A 22,481-nucleotide genomic window follows, 5' to 3' on the forward strand; every position below is an offset into this window, starting at 1 on the left:
TCACCTTTGTAAAAGGTCTCTATTGTTTCCAGTTTTGTAGGAAAGTGCAAGTTTGGATCAATCAAAAAATAAGTATTAACAACAATGCAACAGTCCCTGTCTTCTTAAACTTAAATTCTATCAAAGAAAAAACATCAACACAGACACATATAGTTACACTAAATAGATACAAAATAAAGATAATTTTTTTTGGGGGGGAGAGAGCAGCCTTGGAATCTGGAGGGTCTCAAAAGGCCTCCAGTGGGAAATGTCACTTGGATTCAGTTTTGAAGGAAGCTACAGATTCTAAGATAGAGAGGGAGGACATTCCAGCACTGAAGTTGGGAAATGGAATGTCATGTGTGAGTTTAGGGTAATGAGAAGGTCTGCTTAGCTGGATAACATAGAGCATTTAGCGGAGTAGGGACAGGAGAGGAGGAATGGAATAAGCATTTAAACAGCACTGACTACGTGCCAGACCCTGAATTAAGAGTTTTTATAAATAGTATTTCATTTGAGAATAATCTCAAATTATCTCAATTGGGAGTAAAATATAATCTGGGGTGGGGTGGGAGAAGGTAGGTCAGAGCCAGATTAAGAACAAATTTAAATGGCAAAAAGGATTTGAGTTTTAACCAAGTAGAAATGGGGAGCACTCGAGTTTGTTAAGTAGAAGAGGGGCACAGTCAGACCTGTATTTTAGGAATCATCAAGTAGAAGATGTGTTCTTTCCTTGAGTGGTCTTTCTCAGAGGAGTCTCTAGTTACCTAGAAAGCTTGAAGAATTTGGGTGGCAAAGATTATTAAAATGACAGGAGCTGTGTCTGCTTCCAATCTCCCACTGGAGGCCTGCAGAGCAATGTCCAGAATCCAGCAACCACCCTACTTATATCTATACTCTACAGAAAGTCATCTGTTCCTAGCTGCTGCAGCTGCTTCTCCTTTTCCTTCTCCTTCTTCTTCTTTTTTAGTCTTATTAATTGTTTTGGTATGTTTTAATACAGTTGTTACATCCAAAAAACAGCACCCTCTTTTGTAATAAATAGGTCACTTAAGCAAACCAGGCCTTCATAGGGGCTATATCTAACATCATCTGCCTCATTCTATACCCACAGTCTACACATTCTATACCTACACCTCTCTACCAAGCTACTTCCAAACTCCTTTAGACCATAGTTCCGGGGACTTCTATGAGACCTAGCACAGGGTCTGGTACATAGGAGGTACTTAATAAATAAATAAATAAGTTTGCTTCCTTCCTCCATTTCTACTCATCCTTCGAAGCCTTCATGGTAAATGCAGCCTTCATCCTTCCCTGCCTCTCTTTGCTCTCTGGGAGCTGTCTCCACCACCTGCAACTCCACTACACTTGGCAGTATATCAACACTCCGCAGGGCTCAGCTGCCATTCCTTCAGGAGCTCCTGCCAAACCAGGCTGCCTTAAAGCCCTCTGGCTACAGGTGGAGCTATTAGACACACATGTGAAAAATATCTTCAAATTTCAAAATCCCCAAGCTGTCTCAACATTCATTGCTCATACTGGAAACCAATTCCCAACAACCTAAGAGGTCACACCTCACCAACTCCCCTTCTGGGGTGCTGCCCATAGGGACACCTCTCCCCTCTCAGGTTCTGTCTACCCTTGCCCAACACTGCTGACAACCTGACACCCTTCCCTGCCCCCTCCATCTCCCAATTCAGTTCCCCCAGGTTTGTTACACGAGTAATAGGGGAAATAAGACAGAGAGCATTGTTAGGGAGTAGTAGCAGGAACCAGATGGAGCCTAGCATCTGCCAGCTCTGACATGATATCCCTGTTAGAAACAAAAGTAATATGACTGCCCCATCAGCAGGCAGACATGCATTCACATTCTTTTTCTAGGCGAAGTGATGAATGGGCACCAAGTCATTTAACCTAATCCACCCTGAAACCACCCATACTCTAAGTCTGTAAGATAACCGGCTGAGGCTGACATGCAGGAGTGGTCAGATTTTATCCACTAGCTGGTTCTCAGTGTTTCCAAAGGATTCTCCTTGTCTTGCTTTTCCCCATAACTTTGCTACCAGGCACAGCAACCCGTAGCCATGCATTCCTAAACATACCTAGCTCAGACTTTGTGGGAGTTGGATTGAAACCAATGAACCAGAAATAATGGAACCAGGAAAGGAATTTTAGTGGGCATGGGAAGAGTGACAGCAAGGGTTTCCATGTGGGTGACAAGTGATATTGTTTGATACTACATGATTCTAGAGATCAATAAGACTAGGAAAAAATGAAACAGCAGCAGCCAGGGACAGATGACCTTCCACAGAGTATAGATGTGAATAGAGTGGTTACTGGATTCTGGATATTATTCCAAATGTCTCCGATGGAAGACGGGAAGTAGATGCAGCTCTCTTCATGTTGATGGTCTTTGGCACCCAATTCTGCAAGCCTTCTCGGTAACTGGTGACTCTTCTGGGAATGATCACTCAAGTGCATCTGCCATATTACTGCTCAAGTGATTCCTAAAACACAGATCTGTGTCCTTCTGCTCAGCAAACCTGAATGGTTTCCCATTTCTTCTTGGATTTAGAGATGAAAGACTTTGAAGATGCCCAGTATCCTCTGCCCCCTACACACACACACACACACACACACACACACACTTTACATACAAGGACACTGAAACCCAAGGAATATATATGGCAGTAGGGAAAAGCACTGATTTTAGAACCAGTGGTCCTAAGTTCAAATCCCAATTGTGCCATTAGTAATCTGCATAACTATGGATGTGTCAATCTGAACCTCAGTTCCCTCTTTTTACAAGTTGAACTTGGTAGACTTTATGATTCCAGCTCTAAAGCTTGGATCCTATGAATTCTTCTGAATATGACCTTAATTTGTTCCTTGCCAGGCTGAAGGCAGGACAGTGATTCATGAACTAGAAAACAAGAGTTGGAAGAGAGCGTGGAGGAAATGTGAAGGCTGGGTAAGTCAAAGGACTTGGTTATGGTCATCTAAGTGGTTGGATGGAATTCAGACCTTCCAGCTCTACAATATGTACCTGTTCTACTGCATGTTTAAAACTGAGGCTCTGAATCCAATACTAAATACAGAGGACATTAGTGTCCGTACACAAGTAAACTTCAATGTAACTGACCTGTTATCTAAATCCAAGGCCAAATACAATGGATCATGGTCTCCCCCATACAACTCCGAAGTCCATGCCCTTTTCTACCTGTGTATCTAAATGTAAGGCCCTATACTTAGCACCAAGTACGATGAACTACAACATCTACAAAAGTTAATTCCAAAGTAATTGCCCCATTATACTTGTGCATTTAAATTTAAGGCCCTAAACTGGGTACCAAATACAATGAACCACATCATTTATACAAGTAAACTCCAAAGTACATGCCCTATCCTACCTATGCATGTAAATTTAAGGCCCACACCAAGTACAACAAATCAATGTCTATACAGGTGAACTACCCTAACTTCTTCCTTGTCCCAAGATACCATATTGCCAGGCTCCAGAGACCAAAAGCGGGGAGCACAGGGTTGGCAGATAGTAGTAGGATGTGGGCTGAGGAACTGACAATAGCAGGACACTGAGATTACTGGATATATGAGAAAGACCAAAAGGAAAAGGCTCCTCTGAACCTCCTCTCCAGCCAGCTGGAGAGCTCACTGACAATGGCTCAGCAGCCCCAGGGCCTAATCTTTCTTTCCCAGGGGAGAGCTCTGGAAGTTACAGACTTCCTCTTCTATTTGGAGATAATTTTCTTCTTCCTCATTCCCATTTTATAAATATCATGGCTGTGTATGTCCACTTTCAAATTAATTACAATTACGTCATTTTTCACAGGAGAGAGGCAGTTAGAACATCAGAAAGGGTATTTAAGCACCAACAACAACTGGCCTTGATAGCAAAAAGCAAAGGCAAGCCCAACTGATCACTAACCAAAATCTAACATCACTTTGATCAGCAAACTCTAAAAAAATTAGCTGCCAATAAGTAAATAAATTCTAAAACTGAGAATAGAAATGTCAGTCCACTTTTTCACACTGATATGAACTTCACTGAGTATTAGAGGCAGGATGGTGGCAATGGGGAAAATAAAAACAAAGGAGCAGGAGTCAAAGGGCCTCAGATAGAATCCTGATTCTGCCATTTACTCTCAGAGTGATATCAGGAAGACCCTTTGCCCCACTCTGGACCACTATCTCTTTTTCTTTTTTTTATTTTTATTTTACTGGGGGAGGGTGCTAGACAATTGGGATTGTAACTTGCCCAGGGATCACACAGCTAGGAAGTGTTAAGTGTCTGAGACCATTTTTGAACTCAGGGCTAGTGCTCTATTCATTGCCCCCTCTATCTCTTTTTCTATAAGATGAGGAAGGACATGCAAACAGAGAGAACTATAATAGCTGGTGGCTATCTGTCCCCAAGTTAAGTCAGCAAACATTTATAAGCACTACTATGCCAGGCATTGTGCCAAGTGCTTTTAAGGTGCTTATCCTCATTTGGTGGAGACAAAATACAAACAACTAACTACACATGATACATACAGGGAACACTGGAGGTAATCTCTGATGGAAGACACAGGCAAGAAGTGGGGTTGGGAAAAGGTGGGATTTTAGCTGAGACATGAAAGGGAAACTGGAGGAACCATAAGGTGGAGATAAGAAGAGAGAGCATTCCAAGCCTAAAGAACCACTAGCAAAAGGGGACAAGAATCCAGAAATGGAGTAAAGTGTGTGAGGAACACAGAAGGCCAGTGTGGCCAGATCCCAGAGTCCGTGAAAGCAAGCATAGTTTAAGAAGCTGGAGGAGCAAGCCAAGTGGCAAAGGGCTTTCAAGGCCAAAGTGAGGAGTTATATTTGATCCTAGAGGTGATAAGGAGCCATCAGAGTTAACTCTACTAACCCTTCTAAAACTGTAATTTGTATTTCTCATTCAAATTACTGGATCCTATGAAGTGTATCCAAGGGAGTCTGTCTATCTCTGGTTAAGAATTCCTACTTGAAATCTGAAAAGGGTTGCCATTAAGAAACTACCTATTTTATTATTCTTGCTGTCTTTCTTTCTTTTGTGTGTGTGTGTTTTTTAATAGCTTTTTATTTTTCCAAATACATGCAAAGAGAGTTTTCAATATTCCTCTTTGCAAAACCTTGTATTTCCAAATTTTTCCTCCCTCTCTCTCCCCTCCCCTCTCTCAAGATAGCCAGCAATACGACATAAGTTAAATATGTCCTTGCTGTCTTTCTACCCTGTTGAAGGAGCGTCCATGCTAGGAACCACACCAGTCTGTTTCCAACCCCTGCTTTTGCAGAAGTTGAGGTTTTGAGGAAGAATCAGAAGGATCCTCAAGAGAGTCACAGTAAGGAAAAAAAACTTGAGAAAAACTTGCTTTAATGGGAGGGATCACTTGTCATCTTGGATCAGTCCTTGTTACTTATCCATTCTATACAATAGGGGCTTCTGAAATTGGAAGTTATTAAGATTCACATAAAATCATCTAACTCAGGATCCATGAATCATGTTCTAAGATGAAAGGAATCTTAATCCCCAGCTTCTTTAACTGTGGTTCATGCCCCCATATGGGGGCAGGCTCATAATTGAAAGTGAGGGTCACAAAACTGCAATTTATTATCAATAAATATCTAGTTTATATACATATTTTATATACCCAGGGTTTCCAGTGAAAGAGGGTCACGAGTGGGAAGAGTTTAAGAAGCCCTGATCTAGTCCAACTCCCTCACTTTACAAAAGAGTAAACTGAGGCCCAGAGAAGTAATATAAAGTCACAAAGGCGGAATTTGAAGATAACTCCTCTTGACTCCAAATGCCAGGCTCTTCACACGGTCTCTATAATCCTGAGTCAACTCTATTCATCCCAGCAGTAAAACTGGGGTGAGACCAATGTGGCTCTGAATCAAAGACAAGGAAAGGAGAGAGGAAAGGCATAAGCATTGATAGAATGGTACTATGTGTTAGCCACTCTGCTTTTTGAGAAATGGGCACTGTTGTTATCCCCATTTTTACAACTGAGGAAACTGAGGTAGACAGAAGGGAAGTGATTTGGCCAGGGTCACACTGCCCGACTTTGGTGCTCTATCCATCACGTCTATCCCCTCTGGACCAGCAACAAGATTCCCCAGCTTATCCGCGCAGCTCAAGACTCAAGAACCTCTCACCCTTCAGAAGCCATTCCCCAAACCACCCCAAACCAGGAATCTGTCTCGACTCTACCTCCTTCTTCTTCATCTTGAGCTGCTCCTGGAACTTGGTGTAGTCACGCTCCTGTTCGGCCCGGATCCTCTTCGCCTCCTCCCGCCGGCGCAGCGCGTGGTCCTGCTCCATCTTCTCCACCTGCTGCTTCTGCTGCCGCTCCAGATTCTCCAGCTCTGTGTCAAAGAATTTCTTCTTGGCCTAAGCAGAGAGACAAGGGCAACTCTTCTGAGCACTTATAACAGGCAGAGGCAAGACATTTATAAGCCATGCCCACTTAGAGCTGGGTTCTTGCTCCAGGATGGGACAAGAAGCTGAGGCCCCAGCTCTCCCAGGCCGTGTCCTGGCACAGCCCTGACCTCCCTTCGGGATCCTCGACAGCCCCACAAGAGAAAAGAGGATGACTGACATTGGCTTCCATATTTTCAGCAGGAAAGGAAAAAAGACTAAAAGAGGAGTCAACAATGTTTCCAGCATGGTAGGCCAAGGTTTCCTTTATTCCCTCATAACAAAATTTAAACTCAGAAAGAAGGGGTTTCCCTGCAATAATCATCAATCCTCATACTGGAGCCCAAGATAGGAACTAAGAGTCAGTTCTATTTTGGGGGTTCAAATTCCACTTTTATCTCTTACAACCTGTGTTGACTTTAAGCTTAATTTCTCTGGGTTTCTTTTTCATTTGTAAAATTATGGGGTTAATCTAAAATGACTTCTATAGTGACTTCTAGTTTTAAATCATGGGATCCCAAGATCTTTTCAATCTAGAAAACTTTTGTCAAGAGTTTCCTATTCAAATGCAAATATCCCTAAGGAAAGTCATTATTTCTGAGTATTAATGCTTTTCTTTCACTTAATCATTCATTAAATATAGTGTATACATAAATGTACATGGAGAGGGAGAGGTAAGAGAGAGAAAAAGAGAGGGAAAGAGGGGGAAGAGAAGAAAAGAGAAGGGGAGGAGAGGAAAAAGGGGGAAGAAGAGAGGAAAATGAAGAGGAGAAGAGAGGGAAAAGGGAAAGAAGAAAAGAAAGGAGGGAAAGGAAGGAGGGAGGAAAAAGAAGAGGGGAAGGGGGGAAAGAGGAAAAGGAGAAAGAGAGAGAGAAGAAGGAAGAGAAGGAATTACTAGAGAATGGGACACAGAAGACTGTGGCATGCATGCTAGAGAAATACTGCTATAAAAATACATTTGAAGACACTGTCCATGTCTCACAGCTCTAGTATCACTACAGATGGTCCTATTTGGTCTAATGTGACCTCTTCTTTTCAAACCAAAGCTTAATATTCTCCAGGTCCAGGAAATGCTGCTTTCATGCCCTGGACTAATCTATTAGCTTGTTCAACTAGGCTATTTCTAAGAAAGATAAAGTTAATGAATGCTAACTCCACTCACATTTATTTCTTGCTCAAAGCGTCTCTGCATCTGGTCCAGCTGCAATTCATGTTTGCTGGTCAGCTGGGTTTGGTTCCGGTGCTCCTCCTTCTGGAGCAGACGCAGCTCTCGAAGCTCTTGACGCCTGAAGGGTTGAAACAGGAAGAAAGAAGAAGGGAAAGAAAGGAAAGAAAAATAAAAAGGAAAGGAAGACAGGAAGGAGAGAAGGGAACAAGGGAGGGAGTAAGGAAAAAAGGAAGGAAGGATGGAGGGAAGAAAAGGCAGGAGAAAGGAGGTATTAATTAAGGACTTAATATGCTAAGCACTGTGCTAAGCATGGCAAGCAAAGATCATCCAGATGGCCCTACCTTGGGCAGGCATTGTAGGTGAATCACTTTTCATACACAGTGAAATCGTGAATTAAACATGTTCAGATGAAAAAACTGAATTACATAGCCATTGAAAGATACTCTTGAGAAATGGAAATTGAGTGGATGCCCATCAGTTGGGGAATGGCTAAATAAGTTATGATATATGAATGTAATAGAATTATTGTTTCATAAGAAATGATTAGCAGGCTAATTTCAGAAAAGCCTGTAAAGACTTGCATGGACTGATGCTAAGTAAAGTAAGCAGAACCAAGAGAACATTATACACAGTAATAAGATTATATGATGATCAATTGTGATGGACTTGGCTCTTTTAAACAATGAGGGAATCCAAAACAATTCTAATGAACTTGGATGAAAAATGCCATCTGCATCCAGAGAGAGAACTATGGAGAGTGAATATGGATCAAAGCTTAGTATTTTCATTTTTTTATTTGTTTGTTTCTCATGATTTTTTCCACTTTTGTCTGATTTTTCTTGCACAACATGACAAATATGTAAATGTGATTTGTTTGTTTGTTTTTGTTTTTGTTTTTTAAGAAAGCCTTGAGTGGTAGGAAAAACAAGGGACCCAAGGTGGAAAAATCTGATGTCATCTCAACCACTAAACCCTGGGCAAGTAATATTACTGATTTTGTCTCCTTACTTTTAGAATTAAGATAGGACATGCAAGTAAATGATATCTCCAAGCTCATTTTCAGCTTCACCATCTTACAATTCTGAAAATTCCGTTAAAGAAGTCTGCTTTATAAAGGACATTTCTTTTTAATTGAATAAAGCTGACTGAATTAGATGCAGGTTAATTCCCTCAAGGGAAGTATTTTATAAATAAATCCTGATAAGCTCTCTCTCAGAGACCTAATCAGAATCTACCCTTTTCAGAGTCCCTCAGTTGGTCTCAATCCATAGGCTCTATGAAAAAATTCCAACCTGCTTTTTCCACATCCCATGGCTCTGTAATTTGTGATGTTAACTAACCTCAGAACTATCTTCCAACCTATGACTGAGAAGAGACTCCATACTTAACCCATTTCAAATCTCAATGTAACTTTCAAAGACAGGTTCTAGAATTTCTGGATTCACCAAGTTTGCCAGCTGAGTCTAGCTGTCAATCTCCTCCTCTGTATAGGATTGGAAAGGTGTGAGGGCCCCAAAGTAGGAAAGGCAAGATGCCAACAACATTTTTACTAACCTAAGTTCCTACAGAGGGATGGGCATGATGTTTTTGGAAGAAGAGGATGAAAGGCAATGAATCTGAAAGGGCAGAGATGAGAAATCCAGAAGTATTTCTATATCTTTGTTAAAACAACAGCAATATCATACTATCCAGGGTCCAGGCATTGGAAAGGTCTTTTAATGGGGGAAGCTAATAAGGGTTTAGCCACATTTCAAGAAAAGCATTGACCGCAAGCATTTCAATTATAGGCACCCAAATGTCATAGGAGCCTTCTCTCTGTTTCTCCCCCTCCCTCTTCCCCCCGTCCCCTCTGTGTGTGTGTGTGTGTGTGTGTGTGTCTCAGCTCTGCCTGAGGGAGCCTACCTAATCTGAATCTCTTCATAATTTAAGGGAAATTCAACCTCACAGACCACAAGTAAGGAAAAAAAAAGAAAGAAAAAGAAAAAGGGCTCCTTATTAAAAAGTGCCCTCCTCTTCACCTCAGTGAAATCTCATCCATATTACCTGAGCAGAACACAACTTCTCTGTTCATACAGAGGAGTTCAGCCCAGTTCCAAGGCCAAAGGGCAGCCTCACTAAATAAGGCATCACAGAGCTGGAATTCCAGTTTATGAAACCTGAGCTACTACTGGGTGGAGGTAACATTGACAGGGATATAGGATAAATTGAGCTTTTTAAAACTACTACTGAGGTGTTACCTTTCCCCTACAGAGCCTGAGCCCATCCCAAGGGAGCAGCTGAACAGAAAATAGTTTAATTCAATGTAGGCTTTGCCTAGTAGGTGGGATGCCAGGAGGTCTTCATAGGAAAGTAGATGTCTATCCCAGAGTTAACTCCCAAGTCCCTATAGCCGATGGAGAATTCTAACATATACAATTCAATTTGTCTTTGAAATGTGTTTTGTATTTATTTAAACTGTAGTATATATCTTCTTTCTTTTTCCCCACCAACCACCCTCCAGCCCTAAGGCTCTTGACTAGGCTCTCTTTGCTATCTTTGTATAACTGCTTTTACTCCCTGAACTTCTACAATCACCACCAGTTAGAAAACTTCTAAATCTCTCTCCAAAACCAACCTTAACCCCTCTCAGTGAAAAAAACTGAAGGATATGGACTTAGAAGAGGCCTGCATTTGGATTCTACCTCTGAAATTTACCTTCTGTGTAACTATAAGAAAACCATTTACCCTCTCTGAGCTTCAAATTCTTTGTCTATAAAATGGAAATGGTAATAGTCCCTACCTTACAGGATATGGGGAAGAATCAAAGGAGACACCATTTGTAAAGTACTTTGTAAACCTCCAACATTATTTAAATGTCAGTTCTGCCTCCTCTTTTTCCTCTCCCAGCAGCAGGTCCACTTTTCCTAGAGCCGACAAAATCTTCAGGTCACTGCTCCACTGGCTTTTCAAACTCAATAAAGCTGACTTATCCTCTTTCCATCCCAAACTATCTTCTCCTAATTTCCCTTTTTCTGCTAATGTGTCCTTCATTCTTCTAGTCACCTAAACTTCAAACCCCAGAATCCTATTTGATTCCTTATCCCCATATTCGATCCATTACCAAGGTTTATCATTCTATCTCTATAGTGTCACTCAAATCCATTCTCTCCATGGTTATTATTACGGCTGATAATAAAAATAGCTCATATTTATATAGTGTTCAGCTGGGTGGTATCGTAGATAGAGTCCTGGAGTCAAGATCTGACTTCAGAGGTTATCTCAAATATTACTAGCTGTGTGATCCTGACTGGACAAGTCACTTAACTTCTGCCTGCCTCAGTTTTATCAAATGCAAAATGAAGATAATAACACTTATCTCTCAGGCTATTGTGAAGATCAAATGAGATATATAAAGCACTTAGCATAATGTCTAGCACATGAGGAACACTAATAAATATTTGTTTCCTTTCCCCTTTTTATATATTTTATCTTCATAGAAACCCTGTGAGGTAGGTACTATTAGTTATCCTGATTTTATAAATAATCAAAGAAGTTAAAGGAATTATCTAGGATCACATAGTCAGAAAATGTCCAAGACCAGTTTTAAACCCAGTTACCGAGTGTTGCTTCTTAGTCTGATCTGAGAAGCAAAATCTGTGGGGTGACTTCATTTGAGAAGGCAACCCAAATTTCCCCAACATCATCCAATTCTTTCTCTCTAAAAAATAATCCAAATATACTCCATGGCTGCTTCTTCAGTTTAAGAACTATGGTCTGCTTGCCTGAGAAATCTCATCTCTTCATCTTTCTTCTCATCCTCACTGATGATCTTGGACGTGGTGATGCTCACCTCCACACCATCCACAACAAACTTCCGGGTGCGCTTCAGGGTTTTGTTGTGCAACCTGGATTCCTGGCCAGAGATAAGAGGCAAAACTTACAAATTCAGCCAATAAAAGAACTATATCCTAAATCCCTAACATAAAGTCTCATACATTTTAGATACAAAAAATATGCTTATTGACTTAAGATGAACTGACTCATGCTTCAGCCAACTCAGTATTACATCTCTGACATGGGCACAGAGAAATCATTTTTAAGGTCACAGTTCTCTTTCTTAATGTCAACTTCAAAAGATAAGGGATGGTCTGTGCTCCACAAATGTTCCTAGTTTGCCTCAACAACTCAGCTTAGAATTTTATTTTCTATCCATTTCCTTTCTTAGCACTTCTATTTGTCACCACACTCACTTGATTCTTTCTGTGAAGGTCCGATTGTGCTGTTCTTTTTCTTTTCAATCTTATTGCCAACATCCTGTTGTCCCCTCTGTCCTCTATTCCAGGATGCCCCAGAATGTGAACAAAATCACAGATGTTATCCTGGAAACATATCTAGTTCAACTTTGTCACTTTACAGAAGAGGAAACTGAGGCTCAGAGAAATAAAGTAATTTGTCCAAAGTCTCTCAGCTGTTATGTGAGATCCAAATTCAAAGCTCTTTCCATTTATGCCATGTCAATGTCTGACTTAAAGCAACAACCTTCTTGAGTATAGTCTCTATTCTAATCTACTCAGAAAACCAATGGTAAGCTAATGGCACAAACTTCCATCACATCACTCCATTACTCAAGAGACCATAATGATGCTTTATTGCCCACTACATCATGTTTAAACATTTCTTCACAGCTTTCTGGACCCATCATGATCTGGCCCTATCCTACCTTTCCAATTTCATTTTCCAGTGATCTCTAATCAGATCAGCCTCTAACGACCTGCAAACCCCCTGGGCAAGTCACTATGCCTCAGTTTCTTCATCTATAAAATGAGCTACAGAAAAAAAAATTGGCAAACCACATTTGTATCTTTGCCAAGGAAATCCCAAATAGAGTCACAGAAAGTCAGGCCAAACTGAAATGACTCAACAATTTGACTTCCTGATTTACTCTTCACAGTAGCTATTCCATATCTCTTATTTCTTCAAGCTACTCATCTCTCTCAATTGAGTTATCTCACCTCTCAATTAAAAAAAAAAAGTAGCAAATAGTACACATTGATTTTTCCATGCTACCCATCCTTTCGAATCCAGCTCAAGTCCTACATTGTTCATAAGCATGCTGACCACATTTTTCAAACCAAAAATTAGGACATACAGTTTAATAAAAGATATCCCTTCTGTGAAGTTTCAAAAAAAAAAAAAAGATCCTTTCTTTTCTTAAAATCAGGTCATCATGTCCATGTATTCTTCCTTGACTATTCTAAACTCTCATTAGGGTCCAAGTCTAGGGCAGAGTTCCAAACTTAGTCATATATGTCTTTGTTATTTAGTAGGTTATCACCAAAAGCAAGGGATATACAATTGATGGGTTTGAGATGCAGCTCAAATGATGGTGATAGGAGAGTAATTGTCAGGGCTCAGTCAGGTGAAGAATTCACAATGGCCATCTTCTTTGGCAAAAAGTAGGTTTATTTAGGAGAAAAGGTTATAGACAAAATGAAGAGATACAACAGACACCATGAACGGTAAATATGAAATAGATCTGGGAGAGCGATAGGGTTTCCCTGGAAAGAATTTAGAAGAATCCATTAAAGAAATATGCCATGAGGTACATATTGATTGGCAGGCTAAATGCATGGAGGGATTTAGCATCCTAAAAGAGCCATAAGAAGGAGAAAGACACCAGGAGGCATGATGGAGGGATGAGAGGAAAGACACCATGAGGCATGAGGAATGGGTGAAGAGAAAGACACCAACAGACAGAATGCCATGGCAGGTTAACCCAAAAGTGGTTCAGGAAAAATGGTGTAAGCCATGGACAGACTTATAGGGGAAATTTGATGTTGGGGGTTTGACATAACTTGAATTTCTGACTAGACACAGCAAGGTGGGGCTACCCATGATCTCCACAGGGATGGGACTATAAAGTTAAACTGATCTCCATTAATGCCTTTCCCTGCTTGCCTCAGGAAGTAATCTTAGCAATACTTCAGTCTTTCTCTGCCAACCCTACCTAATTACTTAGGACCTCATCATAATGGAGAACCATATGTTCCAGTAATATACCCACAAAATCAAGATAGAAAACCCTGTCCCCATCTCTATCCCCAGCAGAGTGTGTGAATTGATTTCTCTGAAGTGGGCCCAAAGAAGCATTTTTGGATGAGAAAAACATGAGGAACAGATTTGGGAGGATTGTGATCTAAATCATTGGAAGGAATACCCACATTAGTGAGAGCACAGATGCACTGGAACACTCTTTGATGATGGTTTCACTGTTTTAATCTTATTTATGCACATGAATTATAAGCTTTTTGAAGACAGGGTCCAAAAGTGTCTTATACTACTTCTGTATTCCCACAGTATAGAGTTGGGTGTATATACATATATATACATATATAGCTTGTTGATTATAGATATCATCTATGATTTTAAATTTTTCAAAAAGTTTTTATACCTACAGCCAACTAGCACTTATGAAGCATCTGTTATATGCCATGTATTGTGCTAAGGATACAAAAAAAAAGGCAAAAAATCAGTTCATGCTTTCAAGGAGTTCAGCTATTGGTGGATACAGCATGCAAACCACTATGTCCAAAAAGATATACATAGGATAGTTTGGGGGTAGTCTCAGAGGAAAGGAACTCACATTAAAGAGGACTGGGAAAAGTTTTTTGCAACACATGGGACTTTGGCCAGAGAATATGAATTTGCTACATGCCATGTGAAATAATATTTCTTTCTGTTTTTCTTAAATTTAAGATTTTTAGGTAATGAGGGATGATTACCTGTGAATGGGACCAGGTGAAGTTTTCTCAAAAAGTCTATGAGATGGGACTGGGTCAGAACTTCGGCCCAAGTTGCAGGAAGTCACATGATCTCTAGGCCTAGAGTTCTCTAGGATAAGAAAGGTCAGATTCTAGGTCTAAGCTTTAGGAAATGATGTGACCCACAGGAAGCAGACAACACTGGTGACCATTGGTCAGTAATGATTACTTCCTTTTCAGGCCATCCAATGAAAAGACTTGGATCTTTTGCTATTTAACCAGTTTTACTATTTCCGGCTTGCCAGGCCAGACAAATGTTGGGAGCTGGGAGGTTCTCTCACTGCCTGGGTGTGCTCAGGCCTCTTCTTACAAGGGCCGAATAAATGCTTTCTCTTTGTATCTGAAGATGTATCTGATTAGTTAATTTGGGTAAGGAGGTCTACACCCATCCCACACACCAGGTTCTAATATGTTGGGATTTGGAAGAAAAGTCTTATTTGCCTCATCCATTCAGTTTCCCAAAGCCCAATGCCAGATGTTGAAGATACAAAGGCAGAACAAACAAACAAAAAAAGACAGTTCCTGCCTTCAAGGAGCTTACATTCTAATTAAAGGATACATGGAGTGCCTAGATAAATATAAGAAAATAAGAGAGGGAGACAAAGACAGAAAGAGAGACTGAGGGGGAAAGGGTGGAGGGAGGGAGGGGAAAAATCGGAACAGAAGTGAATGCAAGGGATAATGCTGTAAAAAATTACCCTGGCATGTGTTCTATCAATAAAAAGATATTAAAAAAAAAAAAAAAAGAGACAGACTGAGACAAAGAGAGAATGAATGAGAATAAATATACATATATGTTAAGGAACTGGTCAATTCTCAGAGAGTCTCCACAGCTGTGAATCATAGCATCTGAAGGAGTTGGAGGACAGCCTTTGCTGACACAGGTGTCATGGACTGGGAACGAGATAAATTGGAGGCAAAGGGAAGAGAAGAGAGGTCAGACACGTAATGGCCTCTCAGCCAGAGAGCAGCAACTGCCTTTCAGTCTCCTTGTATCATCCTTTCACAAGAGGAGATCCATTCTGCAGGTCTGGGTTGGATTTCCAGCAGCCACAGTCAGGTGGCTACATATATATATACACATAAATTGCCAGAAACAAAGAAGTTCCTATTCAGGAAAATGGCATTTGAACTTAAATTTGAAAGAAGATAAGAGTCTAGGAGAGTTGGGACTGCATTCCAGGCAGGGGTGATCTCTTATGCAAAGGCATAAAGAAGTGGGGGGTGGAATGCCAAGTTCAGGAAACAAGTAGACTAATTTGGCTGAACTATAGAATGTGTGAAAGGAAGTAGAGGAAGCAAGTCTAGAAAGATAAGGTAGAGCCAGATTGTGATGAACATTAAATACCAAACTTTGGATTGTGTTTTTCAGCACTGAAGATTTTTGAAAAAGGGAATGTTGTGGTCGGCCATGTGCTTTAGGAAGACTCTTTTGTCTAGTGTGCAGGGGATGAATTAGAAAGGAGATATGAAGTCTTCAAGTTTTTAATAGTTTTTTTTTTTTTTTCCCATTTCAGGTTGAAAGATTTCTCCTATTCTTTGACCATGCTTAAACACTAGCTTAAAAGCCAGATCAAGTACATGCCAATATAAGAAGTGATAGAGAAAAGGAATGAGGTTAACCATTTGCTGTTTCTGTTAATGTTCCTACTTTCCAGAAAGGAGAAAGAAAATCAGTGCAGATTCAACAGGAGAGGGAGCCTGATGGTTCTGTGCCCCTTCTTCCACCCTGGCACAATGCAACATCTCAGTGGGCAGTTGCCAGGGGAAGCAATTTCAGTTTTCACTCAATTAACCACATGTGGATTATCTCCTTTTTACTTCATCCTCACCACTGGTACACTCAGCCTTTTTCTCTAGCAAGTGTGGGCTCAGGGAATGCAAAGTCATTATTGCCTAATTGATGCCAATTGGAATGAGGCTGGGAAATTGACTGCCTCCAAGAAGCCTTGGCGTTCACATTATCTCTGGTTCTGGTTTATCTGTACTTTTGCTCCTTATAGTGATCCAGTAACCAAAGGTTAACTATAAATAAAAGTCTTTGTTTTCCCAGACCTAGCAACATTAGTTTGTCCTTTTGGAAACCTAAGAAGCTAACTCATTTCTCTTCTAGTTCCCCTCCAACCCCCATCAGAACATCTCTCAAATGGGATGAAAGGGCTGAGAGAGAATTATGTTTTCCTCCTCATTGTATCTGGTTTATGTATAAGTTAATCATGAGAACATACCACATGGCTTTCACTGTAATGTAAAAAGACTGTTGGCTAAATTCCTAGAAGTCAAGTCAGGAAAATCCTGCCCAACTCTCAGGGTTCTCTGAACCAGATTTCAGGATTTCTTTCCAAAGAAATTTTCAAGGTCAAGGTAACTAAAGAGACTGACAAGCTTTACAAAAGCAAGCACCCCAAAGAGAAGCTGCCTCATGAGAAGGGGGAAAGGGGAGAGCAAGGAGTACAGCAACATTAAAGAAAGATAATGGATCTTGAGGTAGCAGGGACTTCAGATGTCACTTAATCTAACCTTTCTCATTTTATAGGTGAAGTTTAATGATTTGAACAAGGTCATACAGATAGTGGGCAGCAAAAAAGAAATTTGAACTTGCAACCTCTGACTCAAAATCCAGCACTAGTGACTGACTCACTTGATCAAGTGAGCCCTTGATCAAGGGCCAACTTCCCAGTGTCAGTAAAAGTTCTCTTGATCAGCAATCAACCAATCGGCAATCAATGGTTCCAATAGCCAGCTTCCTCCCCAGTCTGGGCTAATAGGAAAGGCAGCCTGAGATTCTGAATTTGGACAGTAGGATTAGGAAACTCCTAGAAGAATGTAAACTCACTAAAAGAAGGGATTCTTTAAAAATTTTTTTTCTTTTTGTATGCTCAGCAACCAGCACAGGGCCTTCTTTAGGAGTAGTAGGGCCCAGATAACAACAGCTGACTTGAATAAAAGGGTTGAGATTTGGTAAGCATATACTAGAATAGCTAGGTAGTGCAGTAGATAATGTTGGGGCTCAAGTCAAGAAGATTCATCTTTCTGAGTTCAAATTTAGTCTCAGATATTAGCTGTTTGCTTCAGTTTCCTCATCTGTAAAATGAGCTGAAGAAGGAAATGGCAAACCTTTGCCAAGAAAACTCCAAAGTGAAAAAAGATTCAGATATGACTGAACAACAATGAGTTTGTCCAATTTGATCCTTAATCCAATCCTGCAAGATAGGAAACTTATTATCCTCATTTTCCAGAAGAAATTAAAATAGAACACCCCAATCGTGAGCATAAAACATCCCAGATAATTTCATAATTTTTCAATGTGTCTATCAATTTTGCTGATTTTCTGTTTCCTTTTTCTTTAAAAAAAATACTTATTATAAGAGATGACTATCTAAGAGGAGACATAGGAAAGATCCTGGAACAAAATCTAGTGATATAAAAAACAAAAAATATCAGTAGAAATATATTTTTGTTTGTTTTTGCTGAGGCATTCGGGATAAGTCACTTGACCAGGGTCACACAGCCAAGAAGAGTTCTAAGGCCAGATTTGAACTCAGGTCTCTTGACTTCAGAACTGGTACTCTATCCACTACACCAACTAACTGCCCCTAGAAATCTATTTTCAAAAGATGGAAAGTGGTTATGTGCCTTGCGCTAAATCTCCAGATCTGAATTCAGGTCTTCCTAACTTCAAGTCTAATATCTAGTGTTCTCACTGATGTGATTTAGAAAAGCAATTTCTAGTCAAGTGATGTATTTGGGCTTTAGTACCAAATGATGAGGTTGATGGAGTTAGCAAATGTGGAGGTTCAGTTATGGGAAGGATTCACAGTGGCCATTCTTTGGCAAAATGTAAGTTTATTTAGAAGAAGAGGTTACAGACAAAATGAAGAGCTACAATAGATATCAGGAATGATAAATATGAAATAAGAGTTTGGGAGAGTATATAGTTAGGAAAGGGTTTTAAAAATTAACAATGGAAAAGACAAGTTCCCTAGTGGAATTCATAATTAACTAGGAGAAAAGGAATACACCATGAGGTGGGAGTATGCCCTTAAATGGCAGGCCAGAGGAGTTTAGCACCGTAAAAGAGTTAATTAGCTATGAGAAGAAAGACACCATGAAGCACAGTTGGGGGAGATGAGAGAAGAGATACCATGTGCCATGAGGAAAGGGAAGGGAAGGATAGAATACCACAAGGGAGATTGATAACCCCAAAAGAGATTCAGCAAAGACGGTGTGATCCATGGACTGATTAATAGGGGATATTTACTTGGATTTTTTGGCTGGACATAACAACTTCCACAGAAGGTGGGACTACATGATTAAACTGATCTTCATCAGTTTAATTTTTTAATTAAATTGCCTCGAGGAGCAATTTTATCTGTACTTCAGGCTCTCTCTGTCAACCCCACCGAGTTACTCAGGACCTCATCATCACTACCCTACCACACTACTTTAATAACTGGTTGCTTAATTAGGATTGCAATGATCTGTGTGGTTACTTGACTGTTAGTGACAATTCTGTCCTACACTCAAACTTGCCTTCCGCTGTAACACATTTTCCAAATGCGACTGTGAATAGCATAATTAAAAGAATCAGATATGAACTGGAAGCTTTGCTTTCAAAGCCCCACTCTGCTGGGGTAAATTACTTCAACTTTGTAGGACTTATTTCTTTCTCTGTTCGATGTGGGGGATGAACTAAATCAGGGATGTCAGACTTACATAGAAACAGATCCCCTGAAGCTGCATCTAGACTTAGAAAACCATGAATTAACATTATTTGTAGTGTGCTGTGTTTTGTTATATATTTCCCAATTTTCATACTGGTTCACTTGCACTTAGAGGAGTTTTACTACAGATTTGGTAGATTGTAGAACAGGCCATAAGTTTGGTATTAAATAACCAAATACCTTCCAAATCAAAATCTATGAATCTTTAGTCTACTTCCATACTTGAGTCCGCTTCTCATCTCATCAGTCTTTTTTTTTTTTTTTTTTTTTTTGATCTAGCCATTGTTCCTGCTTCATCAGGTCTCTTTTTTCTTGGATGATCCTGGGATTCCCCTTCTCCTATGTTACCAATACTGCTTCTTCCTCTTTTGTACAACATATCCTTTCCCCATTTTCAGATTCCAAATAAAATACTACCTGCCACACTGAATCAAAAAAAGGGGGGGGGGAGAGGGAGGAAGGGGAAGGAATACAAATCAAAAACAAAGCTAAGCTTTCAAAACAGAACTTAGGAAGGATGTTGTTTGAAAACAAACACACCCAAACACATACACACATTCACCAATTTTAAGTGTGTCTCTAGTCAAGGTTTCTTTGCTCTTCTAAGATTTGAAAAATCTCATTAATCTAGACAAAGGCTTTCTGGTTCAACTTTGTTGGCACCCAGTAAAATCCCATATACATACAGAAGTTATCCTTTCTTTCTCTAAAAAACAATAAATGTCTAAGATGAAAGGAAAGGAGGAACAACTGAGTTTGATAATGTACAAGTACATGTATAGAACCTCCATCTGATAGAGTGAGCTCTCTATTTTGTTACAAATGCAAACCTCAGAGTGGTTGGTGCTAATGCCATTTGCCAAAGATCAAACTGTGTTTAGCAGTAGCAATTGTAGGGTGCCTGAATGACTGAAGCCATGGCCTAGAAAGCAATGTTCCTAAATATTTCTCAGAGGAAGAAGGCAAAAAAAGGTCTTTTATTATTTAGTGTGTGGCAGGCAGCATGGTGCAGGATAAGGTACTGGACTTGAAATCAGGAAAACCTAGATTCAAATCCAACTTAAGATGTTTACAAGATCATGTGATATGGAACTAGATACTTTCTGAGCCTTAGTTTCCATATCAGTAAAATGGCCAAACAGTATCTACCTCATAGGGTATGAGTGTATGTGTGTATATGAAATTCTTTAGACTACCTTAAAGCACTGTATTAATACTAGCTCTTATTATTAGATTTGGTTTGAAGTGGCTGATTTATTTTTTAACCTTTGATTAAACTTGATTTAAATTTAATTTTAAAAAAATTTTGGTGGCATAGTAGATAAAACACCAAATTTGGAGTTCAAAAGATTTGAATTTAGGGGCAGTTAGGTGGTTCCATCCAGCTAGTACACACAAATAGGTGTACTGTTTGTAGAGCTAATACATATTTTTGCTAAAGGAACAATACTAATAAAGTGTCACTCAAGTCTTGCCTTTCATATATATCTTGCCTGTATGATGCTAGGAAAGTTTTTTATCCTTTCAATGACTCCAAGCTACCTTAACACTAAAAGTTGCAGAGCAGGCATTGATCTACAAGGATAGAGGGAGTTTCCTCACAGAGTTATCTTTTCTATTAATTAAAAAAAAATTATTAAGGAACTACTATGAGCTAGGCACCTGCTGCTAAAGTGCAGAGGATGCAAAAAGAGGCAAAAGACAATCCCTGCCCTTAAAGAGATTATGCTATAAATTTGGGGAAGAGGGAGTAGAGAGGGAAACAAATATCTACAAAACAAGCTATATGCAAGATAAAGAGGAGATAATTAACAGAAGGCTCTGGAATTACTAAAAGTTGGGAAAGACTTTTTTTCCCCTTACCCAAAAGAAAAAAAATAGCTAATGCTTATATATTTATAGTTAACAAAACACTTTCTTGACAACAAATCCATGAAGTAGTGAGTGTAGGTAAGCTTGTCCCCATTAGTGATAAAGAAACTCTCAGAGGGGATATGTGACTAACCCAAGGTTTCACATTCAGTGAATGGAATTGCTGGGACTTGAACATAGGTGTTCTGATATCAAGAAAGAGACAGCAGGTAGGGTACAGATGAAATGCTGGACCTAGAGTAAAGAAGACCTGAGTTCAAATCATGTTTTATTAGCTGTGTATAGGTAAGTCACTTAGCCTTTATTTGCCTCAACTTGTTTACCTTACTGGTAAAATGGATATGATAGCAGTCCCTCTTTCCTAGGGTCACTGTGAGATTAAAATGAGATGATATTTGTAAAATACTTTGCAAATTGTAAAGCATTATAAAAATTCTAGTTATTATGATTATTATTACAAAGCATTATATCCATTCTAGTTATTACAATTATTATTATGATTGCCAGGCATTGTAAATCTTGTTCAGTTGTTTTTCAGTCATGTCAAGCCTTTTGTGACCTCAAAGCAAAGATACTAGAGTGGTCCGCATTTCCTTCTTCAACTCATTTTACAGATGAGAAAACTGAGGCAAACAGGGTTAAGTGACTTGTTCAGGGTCACACAGCTAGGAAGTGTCTGAGACCACAGTTAAACTTTTTCAGGAAGATGCGTGTTCCTGATTCCAAGCCTGGCATTCTGTGCATTATGGTGCCACCTAGCTGCCTGTCATATTTTTACCCTCTACTCAGTCGAAGGTAAGCTTCCTGAGGGCACAGGCTATTTTGCTTTTCATCTTGATAGTGTCAGCATGTAGGACTACACTGCCACACAACAAGCACCTGATAAATGCTTGTTGAATTGAACTTAACTGTTCATTCATGAAAACTCCCAGTGACAAGGTGAGCCAGCTTTAAGGCTCTTGGAGGGAGACCCTGGAAGTAAACAATGAGAATGCTTTCACTCTCCCTCTGGGCTATATTAGGATCTTAAGTCAAGCTAGAAACAAAAATCCAGAAGAGAATGCAAAAAGTATATTTATATGAATGTAATAACAATAATAATGACTAGCATTTATGTAGCACTTTAAGGATTTGCAAGATATTAAACATATTATCTCATTTGATCCTATGATCCTGTGAAATACATGCTATTATTATCCCCTTTATTACAGAAGAGGAAACTTGAAAGAGACTAAGACTAAGTGAATCACAGATAATCTTTTTTTTTTTTTTCCCACAGATAATCTTAAGCAAAAAATAAATTCAGGTCTTTCTTGGGATAGGTGAGGGGAACAAATGGAGCTAAGTGACCTGCCCAGGTTTACACAGCTAATACATGTCTAAGACCTGAACTCAGGTCTTCCTGACTCCACGGCCAGTGCTCTATCCATTGAATCATCTAGCTGCCCCTAAATTCTGATCTTTTCAATTCCAAATATGATGCTTTGTCTATT

The 22,481-nt window shown here is 39.7% G+C and overlaps 1 protein-coding gene across 1 annotated transcript in view; it reads right to left on the reverse strand.

Moving 5' to 3' along the window:
* STK10 (serine/threonine kinase 10) overlaps positions 1-22,481 on the reverse strand; it is a 138,500-nt gene that overhangs the window by 15,308 nt on the left and 100,711 nt on the right. The window contains exons 10-12 of the mRNA XM_051978902.1: positions 11,354-11,484; positions 7,587-7,710; positions 6,218-6,397 (exon numbers count right to left, since the gene is read on the reverse strand). Of these exons, the coding sequence (XP_051834862.1) occupies positions 6,218-6,397; positions 7,587-7,710; positions 11,354-11,484 (435 nt within the window). The remainder of the gene's footprint in view (positions 1-6,217; positions 6,398-7,586; positions 7,711-11,353; positions 11,485-22,481) is intronic.

The sequence above is a fragment of the Antechinus flavipes genome, chromosome 2 (assembly GCF_016432865.1).
Source record: "Antechinus flavipes isolate AdamAnt ecotype Samford, QLD, Australia chromosome 2, AdamAnt_v2, whole genome shotgun sequence".
Taxonomy (NCBI): Eukaryota; Metazoa; Chordata; class Mammalia; order Dasyuromorphia; family Dasyuridae; genus Antechinus; species Antechinus flavipes.